General features: G+C 38.0%; 1 protein-coding gene across 4 annotated transcripts; it reads left to right on the top strand.

Moving 5' to 3' along the window:
* The first annotated feature begins 1,824 nt into the window (after window positions 1-1,824).
* LOC121985801 (30S ribosomal protein S6-like) lies at window positions 1,825-11,892 on the top strand. 4 transcript variants are annotated; one of them, XM_042539454.1, is made up of 4 exons: window positions 1,825-2,092; window positions 8,002-8,240; window positions 8,913-9,131; window positions 11,381-11,892. In XM_042539454.1, the coding sequence occupies exons 3-4, from the start codon at window positions 8,949-8,951 to the stop codon at window positions 11,669-11,671; spliced, it is 474 nt and encodes a 157-aa protein (XP_042395388.1). In that variant the 5' UTR covers window positions 1,825-2,092; window positions 8,002-8,240; window positions 8,913-8,948; the 3' UTR covers window positions 11,672-11,892. The 4 variants fall into 4 exon arrangements, with proteins under 4 accessions (XP_042395388.1, XP_042395387.1, XP_042395389.1 ...); XM_042539453.1 differs by having other exon boundaries at window positions 7,597-8,240; XM_042539455.1 differs by lacking the exon at window positions 8,002-8,240 and having other exon boundaries at window positions 1,825-2,073.
* The last annotated feature ends 1,316 nt before the right edge of the window (window positions 11,893-13,208 follow it).

Raw genomic sequence — 13,208 nt, 5'->3', positions numbered from 1 at the left:
TTCCCGACAGGAACATATTTGGCGCCGTCTGTGGGAACTTCGCCTGATCTGGAACGTGAAGATGGACGACGCTGAAAAATTCTGTCATGCTCATGACTTTGGTGGGTTTCAACGAGTGTGTCATATTCTCCTCACTCCATGGGTATTCGGGAGTCGAGGAATTGAGTCAGATCCTCTGTTGGACGGCAGGTCAGTTTTTCCATTGTATTTTCTCTTTCGATCATAGGATCTGCCATAGTTCTCCGATCGAACACTCCTTTGCCGATCGGCCGGGCTTGTCCTATATTAGAGGCACAAGCTCGATCTCGAAGACTTCCGTGTCGATCGACCGGGTTTATATTTGCGAAGACTCCCGTGCCGATCGGCCAGGTTTATATTTTATTAGAGCCACGAGCTCATTGTCGAAAACTCCCGCGCTGATCGGCCGGGTTTGAGTTATATTAGAGCCACAGGCTTCATTGCGAAGACTTCCGCACCGATCGACCAGGATTATATTTGCGAAGACTCACATGCCGATCGACCGGGTTTATATTTTATTAGAGCCACGAGCTCATTGTCGAAGACTCTCGCGCTGATCGGCCAGGTTTGAGTTATATTAGAGCCACATGGCTCAATTACGAAAACTCCCGCGTCGATCAGCCGGGATTATATTTGCGAAGACTCCCGCGCCGATTGGTCGGGATTATATTTGCGAAGACTCCCGCGCCGATCGACCGGGATTATATTTGCGAAGACTCTTGCGTCGATCGGCCGAGTCTGAGTTATATTAGAGTCACAGGCTCTAGAAGTCGATCGGCGACTATAAACCTCAGAGTCGAGCAGCGACTATAAAACCTAGAGTCGAGCGGCGACTATAAATCCCAGAGTCGAGCGGTGACTATAAATCCCAGAGTCAAGCGGCGACTATAAACCCCTGTGAAGACCGTCGAGCGGCGACGTTAAAACCATGTCTCCACCGACGGTCCAGCGACGATCTTAAACACGAGTCTCCACCCACCAGCTTATCAGAAGCATCTATCTCCAGCTTATCAGCGCATCGTATTTTCTATCTCCCCCGTTCGGGGTCGAGCGGTCGTCACTGGTCTATATGTTCCTGTCGGGAAGCTGAGAAGACGGATCTGCCGGAATGACGCGTCGGGAATGTTGATCGCATCTCTATGACCACGCTGGTGAGCTGTCTTCTATGTTGAGCAAGTTATCAGAAGTCCTCTGGTCAACAGTACCTGCAGCCAGCGACCAGGTTGCCCCGGTCCCAGGTACCCCGATGCTCGAGGCGGGTCTCACTAATATATAGGCAGCGAATAGTAGGACGATGAAATGAATAAAAGAATAAGAACGGTGACGTACCCTAACCCCGGGGGGGGGGGGGCTCAAGTGGATCGATGAGCTGGCCGCCGTGCTTGGCCCGTAACATCGGGCAGGGATGATAAGCTGTCTCAAATTAGCCCTCTTCGATATAAAATATAATGATGAATAGGAATATCATATGTAAATGTAACAACCCAAATTTCTCCCTTCCGAGTCCCAAAAGTAATTTAGAAATATTTAAAAATGTTATAGAAATATTCTAGAGATTTTTAGAGTATTTTTATGTAATTTTTGGAGTTCGTTTAGTATTTTTACAAAGCAAAAAAAGTTTAGGAAAAAATCGTTGAAGGCAAGGTTCGAACCCACGACCTCGGGTCAGGCTGACCCAAGCAAACCGGCCCAACCAGCTGAGCTACAAGGTTTTTGATAACCTTATAAGGAAAGAATTAAATTTATAGCATAGTTTTGATTTAACCCTAATATAAGAAAGGGAATTAGGTTTTGATTTTCCAAAAACAAAACAATTCCTCCCGAAATTCTTTCCTCTCCTTCTCCCTCGCGACGGCGCCGTCTCTCTCGGCGGAAACCAAGAGGAAGCTAGGTTTGGTTTTTTTCGGCGCCGGCGAAGCTTTGTTCCAGCCATCCTTCATCGGGGGTGGTCATCCCGACGGAGAAGAACTCACGGGCACAAGAAGAAGCCGACGATTTTGCAAGATCCGAGCCCTTCAAAAACCCTAGAAGCCTTCTCCTTCCTCCTTCTCGGTTGTAAGTGCAAGAACAAAGAGTGAGTTGCTACTCACCTGCAGTAGGAGTAGTTCCCTTCGATTGGTTTTCGAAAGAGTTTTGTCTTTGAAGATTCCTGCCGTGAGTATGGGAAGTTTTTAAAACCAGCATGTTTGTTTTTATTCTAGCATGTTTTCAGACCTTTCCTTTGCTGTTTGCAAGTATTAGCAGTTTCTCTTTGCTTTGTTGTTGTGAACATGTTTGCAAGGATTTTAGTTGCTGCCGAGTTTGTGCTTGCTAGGAATTTGGTTCCTTTTATTTCGAATCAGGTAGTGCAGTATTTGGATGGCTAAAAGTTTAGGAGTAGCAAGTGTTTCCTTTTTTTTTTTGGTTCTTGAAGATTCGGACACATTGTAGAAGTGTTCCAGCCTTGATCCAATATGCTTTTGGTAGTCTTAACACTTAGAAGTGTTGAACAGATTAGGATGGTGTAATAGAGTGGATTTAGGGAATCCCTGGTATGAGTTCGCGGAGGGGTTAATTAACCATGCTAGCTTTGTTTTTTTTTAGAGGAGATTTCTGATAGTTTGATTTCCTTTATAGCTTACTGGACCAGCATGTGTTTATTAAGCATTTAAGTTTCAGTTTTGATGTATATACATATATATGCACATTGAGTATTATGAGTTAGTTTAATCTGTTGGTTTCCTTAATGATAGATTAATGGATTTATTTAGAGCAGTGTATAGGATTGACTGTACTTAATTCCTTGGGTATTTAAAGCAAGCTATTAATTCTGTATCTTTTGGAAATGAATAAGTTGAGTAGATGTTAACAACATTGTGAATTTAGTTTATATAGATATACATGAGTAGATCTTTTAGTTCCCATTTGCTATTGATTTCGGGTTCTTTTCTTTTGCTGTTTTCAAGCATGAGCAGTTTTAGTTTTCATTGTTGTTTAGTATTTCCTGATGAAGCATGATATTCTGTTAATTCCATGCAGCAACAATTCCTTTATTTTCTAGATTCTATTGCATGCCTAGTAGTTGAATTGGTTTTACTTTCACAGCATGCTTAAGTTATTCTAGTTTCCTATTTGCTATTGGAATAACATGAGCAGTTCTATTTTTATAGCATGCAGATTTTTATAAGTAAAGTATGCAGATTTTGATAGGCTTAATATGCAGATTTTTGTTAAGCTTTGCATGCAGATTTATGTTAAGCTTTGTATACAGATTTTTAGTACTTAGGGTGTGTTCTAGTGCACACCAAGTGCTTGATAAAATGCTTAGCTCAATATAATGCTACAGTAGGCATTTTAATAGCTCAGTTAATGCAGTAGAAGCATTTAAAATAACTTATTTAGTCTTGCTTCAGCTTATATGGGACTACGGTCCAATGGGTGGGCTCCCACAGTCGCCTCTAGGTTCAGATAACCTAGTTCTAGGTTCAGATAACTTAGTTAAAGCAAGGTAAGAAAATTAGCTATGAAATCAGTATTTTATTTTCAGCAGTGGCACTGTACTGGATTAGATATCCATTGGGTTGGGCTCCCACAGTCGTCCCTAGGTTTAGATAACCTAGTAAACCCTACTAGACTCGGAACTTGCAATCCCGGGTTTAGTTAGGGATGCGCGCACAGCAAGTACAGTTGCCGGGCCCATCAGCAGCATGATTACTATTTTGATCTATTATGTAAATAGTTTTCAAAACTTCACAAATTAGTTATGTGAATACAAGTTAGACTCAGTTTATGTATCAGTTCAGTTTTCTATTGATACACATGATAGTTCTATGATTAGCTATACATGTTTAGCAAGGTTCTAAAATTCGCTAGGCGCTAGTCGGGCGGCAGACCAGCGCCTAGCGCCTAGGCCGCCTAGGCGGGGACTAGGCGCCGCTAGGCGGATTCCTCGGTATCCCTTGTTTCATGTGGACTGTGGACAATGTCATATGCAAATCTAAATGTTGTCTTAAACAATTTCATAGCAATGAAGATCTAACTATGTATGCTGAAATAAATACATACTTTCCGATACCAAAAAATGAAAAACTATAAAAGAAAACTAATAGTTTTGTGCAAAGGAAATATACTAGGCTCAATAAATATGAGTAAAAGAAACAATTAACATGCAGTAAGTTATCATAATCATATAGTAAACAGTAGAAGTAGAACATTGGAAAATAAAAGCAATAGTTCAATTCAAGATTACAATGCATTGTGAACTAGTAACACTAAGCAAAATATAATTGTTAAATAACATAAATCATGTCTTAACAAAATGAGTTCAAAATTACACAACTAATAATATCAAAATAGACTCATATTTATTCTGCTTCTTCTCCATAATTTTCAATAACTTGTTCTTCATCCTAAACTCAATATCATTATTGTGATCCTCGTCTTCTTCTTCGGATTCATCCTCGTGAAGTTCTCTCACTCTAGAGCTTCTTGGGTTGCAGATTTTCATCCGCTCCACTTGCTTCATCGACCATTTGCCGAGTGAGCCGGAACCTAGTTCAACTTCATCATCTTCCCCACCGTCCACAATCCGACCTTGTGAAGCATCTTTTGCAAGAAGGACATCAACATTTCTTTCTTTTCTCTTTTTGTTTGTTCAACAATCTAGCATTAAATTGACAAATACTAGATTATTCAACTGTTGGCATCCAACCTATTTCTTTTCTTTGTGTGAATCTAAAAAAACAGAGAAAATTATAGTCACTACCTGAATATAAAGTATAGGCGTTAAAATTATAACTAATTTAATTAAAGAGTAGACAAAGTTTAAAACTTACTCTTCAAATGTACTCAATTTCTTTCACACCGGATGAACTTGTAGTTAATGAAAGTATCCTCAATGCCACCCTTAGCAAGTTAGGTGTGTCCGTATGTACTCCACCATGCACATGGATCAAATGTATCATCATTTTTTTCACATGCTTTTACTGCCAATGTTTTCCCAAATAACCCAGTCTTATTTCTATATTTTGGAAATTCCTTGTTAATAATTGTATCTTGTAGATCTAACTCATTGGCATGCAAAGTTTCCATGCATTCAAAAATCCCTATCGCGACCTCCTCGTAAAGAGCAATAGAACTATCTCTGTAGTAAAAATAAGGATTCAACAAAATAGCAATGGTATGCAATGATGTATCAAGTCCATCCTTCTTTGACTCAATAATGACTATGATAGGCTGATAATTTGATTCCACGTTATTCAGAGCCACCTTGATATCTTCTTTAGCTTGAAGAAGCTCCCCATATAGAAACCCCATCGATGGCTTTCTATCTCCATCTACCAATCGAAGAACTCTTACCAAAGGAGCAAATATTTTTAAACAAAGTGTCACACCATTCCAAAAACTCATGCTCATCACTGTAGAGTAAGCCAATTATCCTTTGTTTATTTTTGACCATTTACATTTCTCCCACATATCACTTGTAAACATGGCCCTTAAACGCCGGTAACGCTAAATCAAACTTTGCAATGTGAGGAAATTTGATGCAAACCTGGTAACGCTAAAACCCGTCTCTGTCGCGAGTCTCGCGCGACGGCGCGGACGCCACAGGCCGCCGCCGGCAGCTCGCGGGAGGGCTCCGGCGCTGCCAGAAGCTTCGCCGGACGAGTCCGATGCGTCCGGCGAAGTCCGGCGTTGCTTCCAGCAGCGCCGGTAGCGTCGCGCGAAAAGCTTCTGGCATATCCAGAAGCATCGCGACTCTACCGGCGTTTAAGGGCCATGTTTACAAGTGATATGTGGGAGAAATGTAAATGGTCAAAAATAAACAAAGGATAATTGGCTTACTCTACAGTGATGAGCATGAGTTTTTGGAATGGTGTGACACTTTGTTTAAAAATATTTGCTCCTTTGGTAAGAGTTCTTCGATTGGTAGATGGAGATAGAAAGCCATCGATGGGGTTTCTATATGGGGAGCTTCTTCAAGCTAAAGAAGATATCAAGGTGGCTCTGAATAACGTGGAATCAAATTATCAGCCTATCATAGTCATTATTGAGTCAAAAATGAAGGATGGACTTGATACATCATTGCATACCACTGCATTTTTGTTGAATCCTTATTTTTACTACAGAGATAGTTCTATTGCTCTTTATGAGGAGGTCGCGATGGGGATTTTTGAATGCATGGAAACTTTGCATGCCAATGAGTTAGATCTACAAGATACAATTATTAACAAGGAATTTCCAAAATATAGAAATAAGACTGGGTTATTTGGAAAAACATTGGCAGCAAAAGCATGTGAAAAAAATGATGATACATTTGATCCATGTGCATGGTGGAGTACATACGGTGCTCACACACCTAACTTGCTAAGGGTGGCATTGAGGATACTTTCATTAACTACAAGTTCATCTGGGTGTGAAAGAAATTGGAGTACATTTGAAAGAGTAAGTTTTAAACTTTCTGTCTACTCTTTAATTAAATTAGTTATAATTTTTAACGTCTATACTTTATATTCAGGTACTGACTATGGTATTTACTTTCTCTGTTTTTTTTAGATTCACACAAAGAAAAGAAATAGGTTGGATGCCAACAGGTTGAACAATCTAGTATTTGTCCAATTTAATGCTAGATTGTTGAACAAACAAAAAAGAGAAAAAGAAAGAAATGTTGATGTCCTTCTTGCAAAAGATGCTTCAAATGCACAAGGTTGGATTGTGGATGGTGGGGAAGATGATGAAGTTGAACTAGGTTCCGGGCTCACTTGGCAAATGGTTGATGAAGCAAGTGGAGCAGATGAAAATCTGCAACCCCGAAGAAGCTCTAGAGTGAGAGAACTTCATGAAGATGACTTTGAATCCGAAGAAGAAGACGAGGATCACAATAATGATATTGAGTTTGTGTCCGATGAAGAACAAGTTATTGAAAATTATGGAGAAGAAGAAGCAGAATAAATATGAGTCTATTTTGATATTATTAGTTGTGTAATTTTGAACTCATTTTGTTAAGACATGATTTATGTTATTTAACAATTATATTTTGCTTAGTGTTACTAGTTCACAATGCATTGTAATCTTGAATTGAACTATTGCTTCTATTTTCCAATGTTCTACTTCTACTGTTTACTATATGATTATGATAACTTACTGCATGTTAATTGTTTCTTTTACTCATATTTATTGAGCCTAGTATATTTCCTTTGCACAAAACTATTAGTTTTCTTTTATAGTTTTTCATTTTTTGGTATCGGAAAGTATGTATTTATTTCAGCATACATAGTTAGATCTTCATTGCTATGAAATTGTTTAAGACAACATTTAGATTTGCATATGACATTGTCCACAGTCCACATGGAACAAGGGATACCGAGGAATCCGCCTAGCGGCGCCTAGTCCCCGCCTAGGCGGCCTAGGCGCTAGGCGCTGGTCTGCCGCCCGACTAGCGCCTAGCGAATTTTAGAACCTTGGAAAATGTTGTTCGGACTAAGCGTCAGCCAATCTTTGCGGTGGTAGTTTGGGGAGCTTCTTGTTAGTTCGAGAACCCGCATGTGACTGTAAGTTGTAAGTTGTGCTAAGCGGGCAGTGCCTTTGCTTTGCTTGCAGGCAGGAGCGAGGTGCGACGGACAACAACGATAAAGGAAGGAGCGAGAGAGAGAGAGAGGGCGGGAAATTTAAATTTGGGAACAAGTCGAGCATTACGTTTTTAATGTGCAAGGCGGAAGGGGGAGAGAGAATAAAAGTAAGGGGGAGAGAGAATAAAAGGAATATTTTTTTACAAAAACATCGAGCTGGCAACACCACATAAGCGCGTCGCGCATGAAGCGTCGGGCAGCATATCATTTGTGTGTGTGTGTGTGTGTGTGTGTGATGAAATGACATTTCCTGCTTAAGTGGACTTGAATGAAAGAAAGAGCACCAATCTGAGAGAGTAACATGACACTAAGATTTAGCAGTTGGGTGTCGTGTACTTTTGCACTAATTCAAAACCCTCTTTTCGTTACCTATCAGCCATCGCGCCTGAGCCCCGCCTGACGTTGCCGCTACCCGTTGCATCTTCTCGCGACGCCTCTGACAGCAAGTGGCATGAGCCATACCTCCCTTCCACCTTCCGTCTCCTGTAGTGACGCTTCCGCCTGTGGCATGAGCGATACCTCCCTGGCCTTTCATCGTCAAGAAGCTAACTCGTCCTCCTTCCAAGGCCCCTTTTTTTAACCGGCTGTGTACGTTTCCCGAGGTGTCTAGGCATCGTAAGTCTATGTACCTTGATGTAATTTTTGATTTCCTCGCATATCTTTATTTCGAAGTAATTTTCGTCGTCGTTTCTTATTTTGAATAGATCCGGTGAGCGACATATCGTGCAACATGTAGGAGCTTTTTTTCCCTCTCGCAACGTATATTTGACGTTATTTCCATTAATCGTAGTGCATAGGCTGCTTCTCTTTTCTTAATCTAGAGTGTCAATTAATGGTACATAATGCTTGACGTAATTAGTCTGATACTCAATGTTTGAAGGTTCAGCAATATCTATACATTAGTCTTCTCTTAGATGTATGTAGAATTATCAGTTTCTAGTAACAACTAATACATTTTGATAACTCCATATCACTTATTATTAATTTTAATATAATTTGCTGTTTTTTAGTCAATTCATTGAGCAGACGTGTGATTGTCTTAATGGTTGCAGCCAAATCATCTCCTTGTATAGTTCTTATAGATATATTGAGATTAAGAAAATATAGAGGAAATCAGTGTCATCAATTAAGGGTTTTCCATCTTGTGGAACATTTTATGAAGGGAAATTTGAATTTTACTTGTTATGTATTGAGGATTATTTAGTGGTTAAATTAGAGAGTAGAAGACTAAATCATTATTTTACTTCGCTAAAATAATGGTTTTTGGCTGTTTCTCTTTGTATACAGTTCTATTTAACAGAAAAGAGGTGAAAGAATAGCATCATGCCTCTGTACGATTGCCTCCTTTTAGCAAAGCCTCATGTCTCCAAGCAGGCGTTGGTTGAGATGGTTGGGCGAATTGGGAGTCGGGTCTTTCTCCAGAATGGTGTCCTTACTGACATCAAATCTTTTGGCACCATCCAGCTTGCTTATGGCATCAAGAAACTTGACGGACGCCATTTCCAGGTTCATTATCTTCTTACCTTATTCTACTCTCCCCAATTTCCCCATAGGATGCAAAAGTAATCTCTCCTTGCTCTGTTTTCTGTTTTTAGGCTGCTATATTGTACGGTTCATAAATGGGATCTTTATGTTTTTTACCCTTGTTTTTCCTCGGTCTTAAATACATCCAAGTACTGTTAGTGGTTTCCTAGGATTCAGTGTGCTTTGTTTTCTGTTTCCATTTATGAATTGAAGTTATGTATGCTATCCTTCTCAGCAGAAGCACCTCTACAAGTAGTACAGAGGGCATCAATTCACTTCCAGGTGGAGCAACTCTTCATCATAGAATCACAACTGAACAAGTCAAAGATGGCTCCCTTCTTGTCGCCAAGTTTTGAACTTTTTATGCTTTCTTTTTAGGCTCAAACATCAACATTTTTTTAAGTTCTGCAGATGGCAAATGATCTAGTAGTTTAACAAACCTTTGACATGTTTGGAACAATATCAAAACCCTTTATCTTGGTGCACATAGAGATTAGTCAAGTCATTTGTGTTAGGACCTTTGGCGGCCGGCTAGAGAGGGGGGTGAATAACTCCTGCACAAAAACAAACAAAAGTACTTACCTGGGCTTATAACTTAAACAAACACTTGCATAAAAATAAAAGATAAACTAAAAAGATGAGGCTCACACAGATTTACTTGGTTACAACCAGGAAGGTTGTTAATTCAAGGCAGTTGAATTACACTAATAATCTCCTTCAGGCGGAGAAGCCTCTTATAGCAATGAACGCACAGAAAAAGAAAGCTAAACAAAACAGAAAGTGTCTACAAGTGTTGTTGCACTATTTCTTGTTGTTCTTAGCTTCTTGGACCAAGGCTGTATTTATAGTCTTGGTCAGGGCGCCTGGAAGGGTTTCAAACGCCTGAGTGGGATAAAAACTTATCCCCGACGCAACGGTCAAAGACCACGTCGAAATGGCTAAAACTTGGGTTCCGGGCGCTTGGACTGCTCCGGGCCCCAGCTTCAGCTCCATTTTCTTCGGTTCGGGTCTTCCGCTCCGGCTCCGCTTGCTTGGTGATTTCGGCCATCCGAAATAGGGCTCACACGAACCCAACTTCCGGCTTTCTCGAGCAAGCTTCTGCTCCTGGCTTCTCGTCCCTCGGAAACGCCGCGCCCCTCCTTCTCATCCGCCCGCGTATTCTTCCGCAGCACCTCGTCCCTCAGATACACCGAGCCTGTCGGCTCTCTCCCCTGTCGTCCTTCTCGCTAGCTGCGTCATTTGCTCGACGCCCTGTGCTCCTAAATTCTTGTACACTTAGACACAAAGTTAAACACAACAGGACCTAACTTAACTTGTTTGATCACATCAAAACAACCTTGGTCCTTGGGGTACCAACAATTTGTCTTGAAAGCTATATAATAACAGAGGTTTATTTGATATTCAACTTCTTGTGCAATAACAAAACACAAGGATAATTTTGAGTTATTTATGAACCAAAGAGCATAGAGCGTACACCGCTTGGTTCAAGTTTGGAGAGATAGAGTAGACTGGCACAACTTGAATCAGAATTTTTCTTCTTTTGTGCTAGTTATCAATGTGTCAGCAATGTTGGTAGCTCACGGACAAGCTACAAGTTAAATGATGGAGCAATTATTGATTGCTCTAATTGTTGATATCTTCAATACTCTCTATTAGTATTTCTTGATATTTAAAGGCCGTTTTTCATACTTTTTTTTGTGTCAAATGATTGCTTAAACTCCCTCAGTGATCCATCTAAACACACTGGCGTTGATTATAGAGTCTGACTATTTTGCTGATCATAATTGTTGAGGCGCCCTGGGATTATCTGTTTGATAGTGGATTTTCAAGATAGAAACTCCGTTGAGATAATCTCTGTTAATATAGGGAGCTTGAAAGGTTAGCATAAGTACCCTCGAAATTGGTTTCTATATTTCTTTTTTCATATTAGCAATGAATCCTCCGACCAAAATATCTATTTTTTCCCTTCTAAATTACTCATTTATTAATAAAGTGGGCATTTTGATAGTAAAATGAAAAATGTTAGAGTACATTTTGACATTAATTAAACCTTGAGGGGCATTTAAAAAAAAAGTTAGTAGATGTTGGGTGCATTTTGAAAAGTATCCATAAATATATACTCGATCAAACTTTATGTAAATAGCATGATAGCACCATGACTGTATCTTGTTAAATTTTTTCTTTGTTGACCTCTCCTTTATCGGTGTGCTTAAACATGATGGTTTCTGCAGGGACAACTGATGCAAATGACCATGATGGTACCTCCCACATTTAACCAGGAGCTACACTACTTGAATAAGGAAGATCGTCTATTGCGATGGCTGGTAGTGAAACACAGGAATACAATATACGGGCAGGAGTTCATTAACGAGGACGTAGGGAAAAATGAGCTAATGCATCAAAAAGGTGGCTTGTTTAGCAAAAGGACTGTTGCAGACGGAGATGAAGATGAAGACGAGGATGAAGACGAAGATGACGACGATGATGACGATGATGATGATGAAGAGTATGATTTGGAGTAGAAACTGCCATCTCACAATAAAGCATATTATCAGTTCAAGTCCATGGATTTGTGAATCGAGAATAGCATGATTTGGACTAAATTCACATTTGGCTCTTGAAAGTTTGCCTCTTTATGGATGCTTTAACTGCAAGAGGACTTGATTTTGTAGGAAATATTTGGTGTTTTTCTTCTGTATTTCACTACTTATTCAAAACTTCTCTTTGGTTAGAATTCATTGAATCGTGGCGTTCATTAGATTGGTGCAAGATATGCCACACTATTGATTTAATTTTTAAAAAATAAATCGTTAGATTGCTCTCCTACAAAAGTCAGATGCTTTAAACAAGTTTTTGAAGCTCAGCGTCGCCCACAAATTTTACTAGTTTGAACTGACCCATGATAATGATATTTAGTTAAATGTTAAATTCTCTAAGGGTGCGTGGTTTAGGTAATTGATAATTTTCGAGTAATGTTTCATGTCCGATATGTCAACAAAAGAGGTATACAATTCGAAATCAGAAAATCTCGGGAAACTAAGGGTGCGTTTGGTTTGCCTCATTTTTATTTTCATTTTCTGAAAAACGCACGTTTTTCGTTTTTTAAAAAATGACTTTTCCACGTTTTTCATTTTTTTAAAAAACACTCTCTTAAAAATGAACGTGTAAACACTCTCTCTTAAAAATGAACGTGTAAAACACAAACCAAACGCGTTTTTCATTTTCTCAAAATACTTTAGAGAAAAATATGAAGAAAAAATATAAAAATAAAATAAAAAACTTTTTTAAAAATTAAAAATGTAAAAAAACATTAAAAATTTAAAAAATAGAAAAACATTTTAAAAAATAAAAATAATAAAAAAAATGAGAAAATAATAAAAAAATAGAAAAAATGTAAAAAAAATTTAAAAAATAATAAAAACACATAAAATATAAAAATATAAAAAATATATAAAAAATTTAAAAAAAAATTTAAAAATATAAAAATATAAAAAAAATATAAAAAGTAAGAAAAACTTTAAAAAAATAAAAAAAAAGAAAAAAACGAAAAAAGAAAGAAAAAAAAATAAAAAAACACATAAAAATAAAGAAATGTGAAAAATAAAAAAATATAGAGTTTAAATAATAATAATATATAGTTGGTTTTGTAAGTAAGGATAATATAGTAAAATATTAAATTAAGTTATTTATTAAAATCTTTAAATAAATAAATTTTTATTACATTATCTAGGTTGAACCAAATAATATTTGATTATGTTTTATTCCTCATAATTTTTGTTATCACGGAATCAAACGTATCTAAAAGATTAAATTATAAATATAAATATAAATATAAATATTATGTATACTTTTAAAAATAAACAATCTTTATAAATAACTCAATGCGTCACCATATATATTTAAATTATATAAAGTCATGTTTAAACTTAATATTCTCATCTTAATATAATTAAATTATGTGATATTATTTATTTTTATTTTTTTTATATGAGGTAGACGACTTTGTTCTAAAAAAAAAATGCTTTCTAATTTATTTACTAAACGAGTCAACGGCGAGAG

Source organism: Zingiber officinale, chromosome 5B, assembly GCF_018446385.1.
Source record: "Zingiber officinale cultivar Zhangliang chromosome 5B, Zo_v1.1, whole genome shotgun sequence".
Taxonomy (NCBI): domain Eukaryota; kingdom Viridiplantae; phylum Streptophyta; class Magnoliopsida; order Zingiberales; family Zingiberaceae; genus Zingiber; species Zingiber officinale.
This window is presented reverse-complemented; position numbering and strand designations above follow the sequence as displayed.

Excerpts from the sequence above, each read along its gene's own strand:
- LOC121985801 (XM_042539455.1), top strand. The coding sequence starts at position 8,949 with ATGCCTCTGTACGATTGCCTCCTTTTAGCAAAGCCTCATGTCTCCAAG. Across the intron at positions 9,132-11,380 it reads TTGACGGACGCCATTTCCAG|GGACAACTGATGCAAATGAC; the intron begins GTTCATTATCTT and ends TGGTTTCTGCAG.